The sequence below is a fragment of the Balaenoptera musculus genome, chromosome 2 (genome assembly GCF_009873245.2).
Source record: "Balaenoptera musculus isolate JJ_BM4_2016_0621 chromosome 2, mBalMus1.pri.v3, whole genome shotgun sequence".
NCBI lineage: Eukaryota > Metazoa > Chordata > Mammalia > Artiodactyla > Balaenopteridae > Balaenoptera > Balaenoptera musculus.
In genome coordinates, this window is record NC_045786.1 from 167,587,617 (window position 1) to 167,603,513 (window position 15,897).

General features: G+C 41.2%; 1 protein-coding gene across 1 annotated transcript in view; it reads left to right on the forward strand.

The window, feature by feature from the left end:
- AK7 (adenylate kinase 7) overlaps positions 1 to 15,897 on the forward strand; it is a 56,170-nt gene that overhangs the window by 20,190 nt on the left and 20,083 nt on the right. The window contains exons 5-11 of the mRNA XM_036845259.1: positions 403 to 513; positions 4,101 to 4,181; positions 8,064 to 8,152; positions 10,060 to 10,150; positions 10,981 to 11,058; positions 12,181 to 12,330; positions 15,490 to 15,618. Coding sequence (XP_036701154.1) covers positions 403 to 513; positions 4,101 to 4,181; positions 8,064 to 8,152; positions 10,060 to 10,150; positions 10,981 to 11,058; positions 12,181 to 12,330; positions 15,490 to 15,618 — 729 coding nt within the window. The remainder of the gene's footprint in view (positions 1 to 402; positions 514 to 4,100; positions 4,182 to 8,063; positions 8,153 to 10,059; positions 10,151 to 10,980; positions 11,059 to 12,180; positions 12,331 to 15,489; positions 15,619 to 15,897) is intronic.

A 15,897-nucleotide genomic window follows, 5' to 3' on the forward strand; every position in this document is an offset into this window, starting at 1 on the left:
AATAAATGAAATTAATTAATTAATTAAAAATAAATAACTAAATAAAAGAACTAAAGACATTTTTTTAAAAAGACACATTGAAAAAAAAAAGAAACTACACACATCGCAAGAACTATTAAGAAATGGGTTTTTTAATGCCTTTATGGAATCACAGTGACAACATGTCACTGTCTCTACAAAATAAAAGAAGACATTTAAATTTTTTATTTTGTTTAAATTAAGTTTAAATGATAGAATCTGGCTAGCTAAAGCGTTTTCAAGAGCATTAAATCACTATAAAAATAAGCAGTAGTTTTCAGAATGCTTTACTTGAGCTTAAAGGAACATAGTGTCCCTAGCATCTGCGGGCTTAGCGGTTTCCGTAGCTCTAACACGTGGAGCCTGGCCTTTCTTCTCTCATAGGATGATTCTGAGATTCCATTTACTGAAGAGGATTATCGAAGAAGAAAGCACCATCCTAATTTTCTGGACCACATAAATGCTGAAAAAACGGTTCTCAAGTTTGGGAAAAAGGTAAGTCTCGAGTAGTAGAACCTTTAGGGTAAGAAAAGCTCTTATGGAAGCAGCTTACAATGCACATGGTCAGGACTGTTCCACATACTCTACGTGTATCATGTCAGCTCGCTCCCCACTTCTGTATTTAGTTCCCACGTCCTTACACCCACAGAGCTCTGAGCTTCAGGCTCCCCCAAGAGGCACTGTCCCAGGTCCTGCCCCACGTTCTGTTCCAGCCCCCTAAGATGGAAGCCTTGTATGGAGTCCCCAGCAGAGCTCAAGCCCTCACCTCCTAAGGGGTCTGTAGGTCCAAAGAGTCCCTTGGTCCAGAAGAGGCAAATAACTCAGAGTGGGAATGGGGAAGAGGGAACCACATTTTCCCTTTTTCCAGACTCGATCTCATTAGCTTCTTACAGCAACTCTGAAAAGTGCATATAAACCTCATCTTACAGGGAATTCCCTGCTGGTCCAGTGATTAGGACTCAGCGCTTTCACTGCTGGGGGCCCGGGTTCAATCCCTGGTCAGGGAACTAAAATCCCGCAAGCCGAGCAGCCAAAATAGATAAATAAAAATAAAAATAAACCTCATCTTGCAAACAAGGAGACGGAAGCTTCCAGAGGTTAAGGAACTGGCTCAAGGTCGCATAGCTAGGATTTGCTGAGCAGTGTGCTGAGCACTTCTTAGCCTCGTCTGATCTACTCCTGACAACAACTGTCTCGTGTACATACATAATTATTCCCATTTCACAAATGCAGACACTGTGGGAAAGAGCGGAGCTGGGATTCAAAGCTGGATCCATCAGATACCAAAGCCTGTGGGTTTTGTTCTTATTTTTTCCTGACTCCAAAACTCCGTCATTCAGTAGTTGATCCTGACACGTCCATGTCACTGATTACTGACACACCTCTAGCTGGGAAGTTCACGTAAACAAAAAGAAGAGCTTATTAGCCTTCTGTTGCAGCAAAAGTTATCATTTTGTAATCCATATATTATAAAATTGTTTTATTTCTCTTATCTTTTATCAAAATAGATGACAAGAATGCCCTGGTGATGAATAAGTAGTAACAGCTAAAAATTATTGAGGGCTTGCTTACCATGCACCAGGCACTGCGCCAGATGTATTACTTACAGTACCTCATGTACTCCTCCTATATCTCATATGTAATCCTCACAATTCTGTGAATTAGGTGCTATCATCATCATCCTCATTTAACTTAGGTAGAATTTATACAAAACGCCTAAACCTCTAAAGGTTCCATCCACTGCTTTTTTCCCATTATCGGAAGACCTACGGTAATGATATGTAATGATAGTTCTAAGGTGACACCTAGTGGTCCCAGACGATATTACAGTAGGAACTTGGTCCTTCAATTCTGTCCTACTAGTAAATGTTTTTATTTTATTAAAAAAATTTTTTTTACTTGGCAATACAAACACTGTGAGTATAAAATATTTGAAGGAAAAAACATGGGATTAGGCAGTCTAGTCCCTTTTCTACCCATTAACTTATGACCTTAGCCAAGTCATTCAACTTTTGGAGTTAAATAAGTAAAATAAAGGGGTTAGACTAGAAAATCTAAATTTCTTCCAACTCCAAATCCTACAACTATATTATTTTATTAAACTTTGAACATTGCCCCAAATAGAAAATTCATGATTTCTTGATCATTTATTTCAAATTCACTGATTGAGAAGGCATGATCACACATGCAAAAATAATGGATGTGAATGATAGTCTAAAATGGAGAAATAGGGAATTCCCTGGTAGTCCAGTGGTTAGGACTCTGAGCTTCCATTGCAGGGGCCCCGGGTTCGATCCCTGGTCTGGGAACTAAGATCCCACAAGCTGTGTGGCACAGCCAAAATAAATTAATTAATTAAATAAAGTAGAGAAATAGTGTCATCTTAATATCTTTTTTATCATGAAAACATTAAATATGTCCCATGCTCTAAATTATACGATCAAAATTTAATTTCAAAAATTATTTTTTTTAATCCCAACCTTTCCTAATCACTCTTTTCTGAACAATTAATAAGATAAGGTTGATCTGGCCAACTTGGTCATCTTAATAACCCTTCTGTAACCTAGTGTTTTTCATCAAATAGGTGGAACCTTGGAAGGAATCATTTAACTCATATCCGTTAAGATCTTGCTATGTAACAGGCACTGTGGCTAAGAGCTGACCTCACAGCCATGAACAAAACAGACGTGGTCTCTGCACTCCTGGGGCTGGATGTCTAGTGTTCATCAACTGTCACCACATCTGCAGTAATCACATTTATATTTACATGCTATATTATAAACACAAGAAGGTGGACCAGTTTAGTTTTTGAGGCAAGTTCACAGGCTTTTTAAATCCTTTGGGGCATTTTCACATCACTTTCCCTAGGACAGGTAGGAAAAACCAGGGGACTGGGTCACCTTGTCCTTGCCTCTCTTATCCACTCGTCCAGATGTACAGGAATGTAGGTCAGTTATGATGATATGGTTCCTCCTCAAAAAGCTCACTCAGAGACCCCAGTTCTCTCATATCAGGGATGAGGGTGTGTGTGAGGGGGGATTTTCTGATCTCTACTTGGGTTCCATCCTCAGTTCATGATTGTCTCTTCAACTTACCAACATCCAACCTTCCCAAATCGAATCACAGTGGTGATGGAGGGTGTCTGTATTGACAATTCTACTTCTGACACCAGCTACAGCGTTCCAATTGGATGATGAATTAGCAAGACGAGGCCGGTCAGAGTACACATATGCTCACAAATCACACTCTCTCGGGTTAGATTAAATCCCCAGTGTAATTCACCAAAGATTAAAAATCTCAAGTGGGGCGGCTCATGAGTCAAATGTTTAATGGAACCTAAACAGATCTTTGTTGGTCATTGCACCTTTTATACTTGGACCTCACATTAGCAATACAGAAAAAATTGCACCAGCCATTGCATGAGTCTCTTTGGATTGTTAAGTTAAACATCATCAAAGCCACGTGGTTATTGGATTATGAGAGTGGAGAGCATCAGAGGAAGAGAATCAGTGCCCAGGTATCCCTAAGTATTACCTCTGCCTTAAGCTTTTCAACATGCCAAAAAGCCTGTTTCTACACAGTGTAGCTGCTAGTACCTTGATGACAGTAAAAAATAGTTGAGTATTGAGGCAAATTCTCCCAGCGCCTAAATTACTCCTCCTGGATGAAGGGAACTCCATGTCTATTAAAATCCTCATATTAAGGCTCATCACCAAATTCCTTGGTTCTACGTCTGTCTCCCTCCCCTACTAGGTAATTAAAGACCATCATGGAAGGACAGATTTTTACATCTTCCTTTGCCTTTAGGCGCCCGGCATAGCACTTAAAGGTGGTAAGTCTTCCCAAATAATAAACTCTGGCTTTCATTTAATTGAGTCCCAATTAAATTTTAATACTGTTCAGTGGGGTTGAGTTCCCCGCCTTTTAAGAGATACTCTTTTTGTCCTAAACAGTACATTAGGAGCTTGAAAGAGGTGATGAGACTTACTGAAGTGCTCATTTAAAATAATCACTAAAAATAATCTGATTCAATGTGGTTCATAATAATATATTTAGCTTTTTTCTTGCATTTTATCTAACAGGTCAGAAAATTTGCCACTTACGTAGTTGCTGCTGGACTTCAGTATGGAATGGAAGGAGGCATCTTACATGCTTTTTTTAAGGTATGACTTTTCCATGACTATAACTTTTTTTTTTTTAAGTGTTTTACATTAAGGTTACACAATTCGAAGGTTATATACTGGCTAGGCCCGTTTAATAGCAGAAAGTTAAGGAAAATATGGATGTCCAACATAACTACCTCTTTTTCTTGTATTTCCCACTCTCAGAATAATAAAGAAAAAAATGGATCTCCTTTCACTCATGAGACAAATGTTGATCCAGTGCCTGCCATGTACCAGAAACCATTGTAGATACTGGGAACACAATAAAGTCCCTGCCCTTGTGGAACTAACATTCTAGTGGGTGGAGAAGAAGAGTGATAGATAATAAACAAGTTAGCCAGTAAACAGAGTGTTTCAGATGTTGAAAAATAATCTGGAAAACAATGAAGCAGAGAAAGGTAGATAGAGCATGTGGGGCTAGGGTTGGGGGGTTATGTCTTTATATGATGGTTGAGGAAGGCCTTTTTTTTTAAATTTTATTTTATTTTTATATTTATTTTACTGTAGTATAGTTGATTTGCAATGTTGTGTTAATTTCTGCTGTACAGCACAGTGATTCAGATATATATATAAATATATATTTGTATATATATAGATATTCTTTTTCATATTCTTTTCCATTATGGTTAATCACCAGATATTGAATCTAGTTTCCTGTGTTACACGGTGGGACCTTGTTGTTTATCCATTCTGTATATAATAGTTTGCATCTGCTAATCCCAAACTCCCACTCCATCCCTCCCACATCCCTCCTCTCCCTTGGCAACCACAAGTCTGTTCTCTACGTCTGTGAGTCTGTTTCTGTTTCGTAGATAAGTTCATTTGTGTCATGTTTTAGATTCCACATATAAGTGATATCATATGGTATTTGTCTTTCTCTTTCCGACTTACTTCACTTAGTATTATCATCTCTAGGTCCATCCATGTTGCTGCAAATGGCATTATTTCATTCTTTTTTTATGTCTGAGTAGTATTCCATTGTATATATGTTGCACATCTTTATTCATTCATCTATCGATGGACATTTAGGTTGTTTCCACGTCGTGGCTATTGTGAATAGTGCTGCTATAAACATAGGGGTGCATGTATCTTTTTGAGTCATAGTTTTGTCTGGATATATGCCCAGGATTGCTGGATCATATGGCAACTCTATTTTTAGTTTTTTGAGGAACCTCCATACTGTTTTCCATAGTGGCTGCACCAATTTACATTCCCACCAACAGTGTAGGAGGGTTCCCTTTTCTCCACACCCTCTCCAGAATTTGTTATATGTAGGCTTTTTAATGATGGCCATTCTGACCAGTGTGAGGTGGTACCTCATTGTAGTTTTGATTTGCATTTCTTTAGTCATTAGTTGAGCATCTTTTCATGTGAGGAGGACCTTTCTAATGATGTGACATTTGAGCAGACGGTGAAAGGCAATGGGGAGCCAGCTAAGTGGCTTCCTAGGGAAAGGCAGTGGGCATTGCAAGTGCAAAGAACCAAGGCAGAAACGTGCTGGCTGGGTTGAGGAGGAGCAAGAAGACCAATGTGGCTAAAAGTGCTGGAGGATGGTGGGTGATGGAGTCAAAGAGGTGATGGAGGAGTCAGGTGGATCCCAGCTTTGTAGCCCATTGTGAGGGTTTGGACTTTTATTCTGAGTGGGTTGGGAAACAGACTATTTTGAGCATAGAAGTGGCCTAATCTGTCTTAAGTTTTCAAGGATAACGCTGTTCTTCTGCTGAGTTGAGAATGTACTGTAGGGGGGCAAGAGCAGGGTAGTGCCTAAGACCTGGGTGGAAATGGTGGAGATACTGAAGATTGCTGGGATTTGGGATATTTTGAAGATGAAGCCAATGGGATTGGTTCAAAGCTTGGATGTAAGGGTGACAGAAAGAAGTAAAAGATGACTTTAAGGATTTTGGTGCAAGTAACCGGAAGTAGGGAGTTGCTGTTTACTGAGATGGGGAAAACCGGGAAGGGACAGATTAGGGCGAGGTATGCAATCAATGGGAAGTTCAGGAGCTCAGCTTAGACACGTTGAGTTTGAGATGGCTGACATCCAAGTGTCGATACTCAGCAGGGAGGGAGTTGGACGTTGCACTGGAAGGTGGGAGTTGCGTTTGGAGATTATGGAGGTAGTCAGGACTAGAGTTATAACCTTGGAAGCCATCAGCATATGGGTGGAATTTAAAACCATAAGACTGGATGACATCACCTAGAGAATGAGTATGGAGAAGAGAAGAGGTCTCAGGGCTGAGTCTTGGGACACTCCTATATTTGGAGATTTACAAGGATATGGGAGGGAGTCGGGAAAGGCAGCTGAGGAGGAGTTCCCAGTGAACCAAGAGGGGAGTGTAGAAAAAGACACGTGAAAGAAGTGTTTCTAAAACGAAATAATGACCAACCATGTCACACACTGCAGATAATCAGGTAAGATGAGACTGGAGGATTGACCTGGATATTTTTGGAATTGGGTAGAACAAAAGCCTGATATGAGTAGGTTCAAGAGGGAGCACGAAGAGAGGAAGTGGAGATGGTGAGAATAGAGAAGCATTCTGAGAGATTTTACTGTAAAATGGGGCAGAAAAAGAAAGCAGGAGCTAGAAAAAGAAGTGTCAGGAAAGTGCTGACTGGTTGGTTTTTTAATACAAGAGATATGACAGCTGAAGAGGATGAGCTAAAGAAAGCTCTTTCTCTCTGCCCATGCTCAGCTAGCTTTTACCTACCTGACCACCGGATGCTGGCCTTCCAGGCCTCTGCCCGGGACCCTCTTGTCTTCTCCATCTACACTCTTTCCCTGGGTTGGGCTGTTCAAGTCCATGACTGGTGCCAATGACTCTCAGACGTCAGTCTCCAGTGGGACTCCCTCTCCTTAGTTCTCACTCTGCAGATCCATCACCTCAACTTGGATGTTTCACAAATCCAAACTACATCGACAATCACCCCCATACCTGCAGCTCCTCCAGGGCCCCACCTCAGAAAATTGGACCACCTTCCACCCAGCTGCACCAATCAGAACCCAATTCCTTCCTCTTTCTCATCCATCACAAGATCCCCAAGTCCTCTAGAGACAACCTCCCCAATATCTCCCTTCTCTCCAACCCAACACGTCCAACTCCCCACCCAAAGGCTAGGAGAAACCCTCTCTTGTCTTCACCTGTCATGACCTCCATCTCTTCATTTAAACTCTTACTTCCCATCGTCCCTTCACAAGGCAACCAAAGCAAATCCAATGATGTCACTTCCCTGCTTAAAACCCTTCAATGGTTTCCCCAAGTCCAAAATATCTTACAAGATCCAGTGGTCTGCTGTGGCCCCAACCCCTACCTCTTTCACGCTTGAAAAGCAATATAAAATCATCTAGTACATGATGGTTAAACAGTACCCAGACTATCTATTTATTTACTGAAATATTTAATGAAGGGAAAAGGCAAGGATTTGGACTCTGAAGATCAGGGTTCAAATCCAGTCTAAGGGACTCATCGGAAGTGTAATGTCCTGGAGGATACTTTATCCACTAAGCATTTCATCTACAGACTGATGATAATTACCCCCAGCCAGTGGGGGTAATTTTAAATTTTAATTCTCACTTTTATGAGAATTAAAGACACCATGCATACTAAAGTATTTTCTTTCTATGTAGATGACCGCTAAAGACAGCTGATGAGATTATGATTTCTTGAAAAGTATTTCAGCCCTGAGGTTGCACTTTATTTCTCTTAATAGGATTTGATCAGCAACTAAATCTCATCAGAACTGATTTACAAAACATCTTGAGGCTATTATTTCATCGGATAGATAGATCTTTTTGGATGCCTCTGACTATGGCTCCGTCTGTGAGCTGTAATAGTCAGGCACACATAACGGGGGAAGATATGCTTTTGCTTTTCTTTCTTTTAGCTAGCTTGGTCGGGTGAGGTGCCTGCATTACCAGTTTTTGGAGATGGAACAAATGTAATTCCAGCAATTCATGTTCTTGATCTAGCAGGGTAAGTATTCTACCAGATATATGACTTCCCGAGAATTAGCTGACTACCATGTGTGTTTCTTACCAAGTGCTAAGACCCCCACGTGTATTATTGTATTTCTTCTTCCCAACAACCCCAAGCAGAAGGTACTTTTATCATCTCTACTTTGCATCTGATGAAATAGTTGCCATCATCTAAAAGCTCCACACTTCTGAGAGCAACTTCAAGTTCACCTTTTAGAAACCTTACCAGCAGAATAGCATGTCTTCCAATTTGGGAAAAGAACTCTATATGCATTCTGGGGACCTGGTCCTTTGTCCCAGATGAGATTGATATGTCCAGCCCACCAACTTAAATTCCAGAAATTTGTGAACTATAAACCAGAAGCTTTTTTTCTTTTTTTTTTTTGGCAATTGTTAAGTGATGTTAACATGTGTTTTTCAGACTCACAGAGTATCCCCAGGTCCCCTTCTCCTTCTTCGCCGACACTGACTTAAACACTAAGTCAAGGATAGGGTTCGCTTTATTTGCAGTTCATCGCTTCTACATTTCGAGTTCCAGAGGCTTTATTCTGTCAACCCCTCGGCTCACCCCACAGGAGGGAGCAGCACCTCTCTGGGATTCTTTCTGGTTTCTAGATCCACCCCCTCCTTTCTCTCATCCACCAGCCACTATTAAATTAGTCTCAATCCCAAGCAGATTTACAGATTTACTGGGAAACAATGAAGCTTAAACTTCAGGACCCTCCCCTGCATGGGTCCCTTCCACGCCCCTAAACTTCATTTTTATTATTGTTCTCAAAGAGGGATTCCCTAAGTTGTCTAAGCTTCAGACTCCACACAAAATCTAGATCTGCTCCAGCCAACACTGACACTGGACACGGCAGGGCTGACACGGACCCTTTTTTCCTGCAGAGATTTTACATGATTACATCATCAGGTTTTAAAGTTGTGAAATAATCTTACATTATTAAATTAATTAAATTATTCCCATTACACAAGGACTCGGGGGCCCTTGCGGTAGCATTTTTTTCCAACAAGTTTCTTGAAGACTGTCAAATATTTAACAAAGAAAGAAGCTACAAGAGGAAATGTTCTGTGAGATTAATACAAAACAAATATGAAATGGATATTTAGACAGGTGCGTTTGTTTTATTTTCGTTTGACTGAAAAGGAAGCTGAGATGGAGGTAGAATCTACAGTCTGGTGACAGTTTTCCATTCACTATTGTTTCTCTGGAATTTTTTTCATCTGTATTCAAATCCCTGTTCTGCCTCTCACTAGCTGTGTGAATTTGGGAAAGTTGCTCAACCCCTTTGGCTCTGATTTTCTCATTTGTGAGATGCGGATGATAATAGCCTTACCTGATAGGTTTGTTCTGAGAATTCCACGGGGTAACACCTGGAAAGCCCACAGCACAGGCCTGACGGAGTTCAGCCCTCAGACATGTTGCCCATCATTCATAATTAATCCAGGGTAGGAAATGTAAGCCACTCCGTGCTATGTGACTTAAGGAGCCACAGCTTCTGTGAATCTGTGTTTCACTTTGTGAAACACCTTCCCCAAAGCATTGTTTTGGGACTTTAATGAGCCACTGGGTAAGCGGACTTCATCAACGCAAGTCCTGTCGGGGCTCAGCTACTCTTGTACTTGGGGCGAATTTGGAGCCAGGTGGACCTGGCTTCCAATCCCGGCCCTTCTACCTTCCCATTAGCTCTTCAGCCCGAGAAATGTCACTTAACTCTTTACCAGCTTCCTTCACTGTAGAGTGGGGACCATCATCCCAACCTTGACCTTGTTGGAAAATAAGATAATTGCTAAATCACCAAACCTGGCATCTGGTCCATGGGGGTGGCATCCAGTGAATTCTCTTTACTACATCTCCTTTGTTTATTCCCTCTGGGGCTGATGTCCCCTGGCGGTCTGCAGAGTGATACAGAACGTCATAGACCACGTGCCAAAGTTCCGTTACCTGGTGGCTGTGGACGAGGCAGTTCATACGCTGGAAGACTTTGTCAAGGTATAGCCATGTCCTCCCAGATTGGATGGCATCTCTTAAATCATTTTACCCTCCCCCCCACCCCCGCCAAAGTATTATAATTATGGAATCAGGAGTGCTAACAAGACCGAGGACTCCTAAAATACAATATCCTTAAACCCAAGCTTGCTATTTGTATCTGCAGTATATGTATTGGGAAATTACAACCACAATGTTTTTTTCTCCAGTATATGCATGGAGGGGAGCAAAAAAAGTCCACTGTAGGGCTCACACACACACACAAATTACACACCGCGATACTAAAATCTATCTGTGACTTGTTCCCCAAAGTACTCATATGGTCAAGTTCACCAAACCTACTGGTGGCTTCCAGGAGCTCTGCGTCTCTGAGGGCCCCCTTTCCTATCTGGGCTGCTCTGGCTAAAGCCACCTGTCACCTTATGGCCCAGCTGGCCCAGCCAGTGCGGCCTTCTCTCACCCTTTCCTTGGCCACCCCTACTGATTTTTAAGATTCAGCTCAGACATCATCCTCTGCACCCTCCTGGCTCCATCCCACCTCCTCCATGGGCAAGCACCTCTCTTCCAGACGCCTAGCATCAGACAATACACACAAGCATCTGTCTCTCCCTTTTCAGACTGGAGGCTCCCTGAGGGCAGAGATCGGGCCTTATTCATCTCTGTGCTCGTTAACTACGTGTGGAACAAATAAACCAGTGAATATCCTCAGGCATCTCCCCCGTTGCTTTGCAAGTTTTTTTTTTTTGTATTCAGTTATGTTTATATTCATTTGAGAAATTTTATATTGAAATCTTACAGGTCAACCAAATAATATTTCTATTTTTCTCTAACAGTGCATCAGTAAAAGTACTGGCCCTGGGAAAATCCATAAAGTACCCAAAGAAAATGCTTTCCTAACCAAGGACTTAACAGTTAGTATATAAGAGATTCCTTTTTTCTACTCTTGTCCTGAAGGTGTTGGTTCTTGAGGGATTTGGAGTCAGAAGACCTGGCTTCCAAGTTCATTTCAGCTCCTCTTGCACCGCTGACAGCCTTACCTATCGCAACTTCCTCTTCACCTCTGTGAGCCTGTTGTTTTTTGTTTTTTCTTTTTTTGAAAAACCCTCAGAGGTTGTGGTCAGAAAATGTATTTGAAAGCTGTCTGATGTGTAAAATGCTATACAAACACTGGGTGTTGCTCTCTTTGGCCTCTTTCAAAAATTCAAACAGGAGGCTGAATTTCTGATTCCATCACAGCAGCAACGAAAGTACAGTTTTAGTCATGCAGTGCATTCTTCCAGCTTGTTTTAGAATATAATATTTTTAGGAATAAATTGCAACAAAACAGTGCATGGGAACATGTTTCTGAAAGAACTGATATCATTGGTTGCCTCTGCGGAGCAGAGCTGGGTGGGTGGTGATGGGGACCAAAGGGAGTGCTTTCCCCTCTACTTTTTTTTTTTAATTGAAATATAGTTGATTTCCAATGTTGTGCTAGTTTCAGGTGTACAGCAAAGTGATTCAGTTATACATATATATATATTTTTTTTCCAGATTCTTTTCCCTTATAGGTTATTACAAAATACTGAGTAGAGTTCCCTGTGCTATACAGTAGGTCCTTGTTGGTTATCTATTTTATATATGGTAGTGTGTATAAGTTTCCCCTATACTTTTTGTTCTTTTGGATTTTGAACCGTGTGTTTGCACTACTCAAAAAATAGGTAGTATTAAAATTTGTAAAAAAAAAATTTAAAAAAAGGAAGAAGGAAACCTTCCACTTGGGCGTCTAGTATCTCCCTACTCTTTGAGTTGCTTGTGTCACTGTACAAGCCAGGATGCTGCCCATCACAAGAGAGGAGATGTGGGGGAAGTTTAGGGTCACAGAGTCTCACAGCAGGTGCTCTGTCAAAACTTAGAGCTGCCTTAGTGGACGGCCATGTTTAGTGAACGTGTTCATATTTTTTTCTTGAGTAACTTCAGTGATTTGGGTTTGTTATAACTCTCAAGTGGGAAAAAAAAAAAGGACAAATCTCTAATGTTCCTTTATCTCTTAGCAAGAGGATATTGACCATTTACTGGTCAATTTGAGAATGGAAACACTCTTTGTGAAGGAAAATTTTAACATTCGATGGTTCGCCCAAGCAGGATTTGTGGAAAATATCAACAGTATCCTCAAAGAGTACAAGCAAAGCAGAAGATTATTGGTAACTATAACCACTTCCTGTTTAAGCTTCTGATTTAAGCAAAGTAAATGAAACTTCTGGTGTAATTACACCAATGAAAGTACTTTTTCAAATGTCTGAATTTCTAAATTCGAGTTCTTTTTCAATCTTTTTTTTTTTTTGGCCACACCACGCAGCTTGCGGAATCCTAGTTCCCCAACCAGGGATCAGACCCGTGCCCCCTGCAGTGAAAGCGTGGAGTCCTAACCACTGGACCACCAGGGAATTCCCTCAAGTTCTTTTTCAAATTTGACCTATTGCCCAGGCCAAAAAAATCTACCTCTATACTCTATTGATACTTGCCAACTGAATATTAAAAATGTTTAAGTTGACAGAGATGATTGTTATGCTTGACACAAATTGAACATGACAGTAAGCCCCAGACTGATTGTCACGGAGTTGTCCCTATAAGGGAAAATGTCTGGTACCTTACTGGTCTGCCTGTTTCACCCCGGGTATACATCTGGGAAAGGGTAGGTAGGAGGTTGGGGACGTCTGATGATTACTTTGATCTTTTCTTGTTGGCCAGGGGATTTGCCAGTCATTTTAATCACCACAACTTTTCACAGATATTCGTATCTACATATTATAGACGAGGAAACCAAGGCTCAGAAGATGGAGCAATTTCTTCAAGGTCACACAGGTAGTCAGGGATTCAGATTCGCTAAGATGCCAACTTAGCTAGAATGGCCTTACTATAGAGCCTCCACACACCCCTCTCTGAAATCAGGTAAATGCAGCGCTTGCCCAGACCTTTGGATTTATCCCAGGGAGGCATTCCAAAGATGAGAGTAAATATGACATGAGAAGGCATTTTGAAAACTATAGTCTATGAGTAACAGATGCCATCAGAGTTGAATTGCCATCGTGCATGGAAATACTGCATAAAAGCAAGTAGAGTTGCCATTGTATCCTAAGAACCATGTTCTCCTGAAAAGCATGCCTTGTTGAGAATCAGTAAAAGATGTGCCGCTTTAAAAACTAGAAAGAAAAAATTTAAAAAAAAATTTTAAGTAAGTAATTAAAAAAAAAAAAAAAAAAAAGATGTACCACTTTGCAAAAGAAACAATGATCCGAGACTTCCCTGGTGGTTCAGTGGTTAAGACTCTGCACTTCCAGTGCTTCCACTGCAGGGGGCGCCGGTTTGATCCCTGGCTGGAGAACTAAGATCCCACATGCTGTGTGGCACGGCCAAAAAGTTTTTTTAAAAATTTAAAAAAAAAGAAACAATGATCCTTTTAAGCATCTGAGACACCCACGATGGCTCTACTTGGAGACTGTCCCGAGGCACAGAGCAACCTGAGAGGTTAGACTAGTGCTGTCGTTTGTGGGTCAACGTAAAACAACACCCAGTCAGAGTAGAGACGGGACAAGACACCTTAAAGAGACCATAAGGTTCCTGATTAGCAAAACTGGACAGGACATGATAGAAGGAGTAAGCATATCTAAAAATTAAACTGAGTCTATCCATCCCTGGGGGCATTGGTCAGCTTGGCAGCATAGAACAGGAAACACGACCAAGGACAATGTAGACAGTGCCACACCAGCGACATCCAGCAAGATGGAGACTCAAGCCAAGGACCTCCACAACTCCAGTTCCTTTAGCAAGCCAAAGTCATCCCCGTGCAGACAGGTGCTTCCAATCACCTTGACCTAATACCATTCAACAGTCCAGTCATCCAACTCTCCTTGGTCTGATCAAAGCTCATCAAGCTACTTTCTAAACGTGTCTGCCTTGAGGGGTAAATGTGCCAGACACGTGCACTTGGAGCGTTCTGAGTTCAGTGGCAACCCTACTTCTCATTATAACTGAATAAACTACCATTCTGGTTTTGTACCCGGAGGAGGTGAGCTTACCCCAGGAGACAGATCCACTCTTGGTATGTGGACGAAACAAGGCACATGAACCTGCCCAGTTGACAGCCGGATCTCAGGCCTTGGTGACTGCACCATGCCTACCTCGGAGCCCAGCCCTGTCCATCAAGACTCAGCTCCAGAGATGCTCTCCTGACCGCTGGCACCCTCCACTGCCCACCATCTTGGTCATTGCCATCACCCTGAGAGAGCCTGTCCCTAAGCAGACAGGGTCATTCACGTCCACCACGCCCTACCCAGCACCACTGCAGTAGCCCCGCTCACTCCTTTCACAGCCTTGGCTTCCTCATCTGACAAATAGTAGTAATAACAATAGTAGTAGTATTAATAATAATGGTAGTAGTAATAATAACGATAACCAACTCTGTGCATGAAATTATGTAGTCTTTAAGCACATGGACACTCTGCCCATGGAAATGCTTTTCAATGGCATGATTTAAAAAAAATTTTTTTTTTAATTTAAAATTTTAAAAATTTGCCTTGCAAAATACCAGGCTTTAGTTTCACAACTGTTTGGACCATTTTGAAAGAAATGACTATTTGTCACCGATGTTTTTATTTCTATTAGAAATAAACATTTGCTCACCAGTTATGAATGTGATGAGCTTCTAGAAACTTTTTTTAAAAATGAGTGTATTTTTCAGATGTAGAGAACAAATGTATGGACACCAAGGGAGGGAAAGCAGGGGGTTCAGGGGTGGGGTGGGGTGGTGGTGGTGGGATGCATTGGGAGATTGGGATTGACATATATACACTAATATGTATAAGATAGATAACTAATAAAAAATAAAATTTAAAAAAATGGGTGTATTTTTAAAAACTAGGATAAATTAACTGTTTTCATTTATTTTTATTATTTTTTTAAATTAACTGTTTTTAAAAAGAAAAGTTTAATTAAAGACCAGGTTTAGTCCAGAAACAGTGTTCATCAGGCAATAAATTAAGCACCCTGCATAGTGGACCAGAAATTCTATTTCTCTGCTGCCTTTACAGGAGTAGCACCACAAAGGTGAAACTGGTAGCATGTGATGCTTGAGTACTTGGTTCACATCCTGCTGAGTGTCGTGTGCCCCGTGCCCAGCTCAGGGCACGTAGTGGATGCTCATTAAACACCAGGAGGAAGTGACTCTGGGGTCTTGATGGAGGAGTGAGAGTCAGCCTGCAGGATCCCGAGACTTAAAAGGGCCGACCCTTGAAATAAAGAACACTGTCTAGCTACAGATGGTTCAGAGCTCCCTGTATGATGCTTATTCTCTCCTCTTTTAGCCCATCAAAATTTGCATTCTTGGTCCTCCTGCTGTGGGAAAATCCAGCATCGCTGAAGTGTTGTCCAAATACTACAAACTGCATCACATTAAATTGAAGGATGTCATTTCCGAAGCCATAGCAAAACTGGTAACACTTTTAACTACTTTACTGGGAATTTTTATATTTTAAAAATGCTTTGTCTTAGTCATAATTAAGAAATCACTAATTTTCCATGGCATCCTACAAAGAGATTTGTTATTTTAATTGGATTTTGTTGTTGGCTCCATTATGAAAACACAGAAACCCACATGACTTTTCCTCTGGAAGCGTCTTTCATGGGTTGCCCTTAAAATTTAGCCTTTCTCCAGCTGTTGCTCAAAATATATCTTGCATTCTCTCTATTGACTGGAACATTTTCATTTTTTT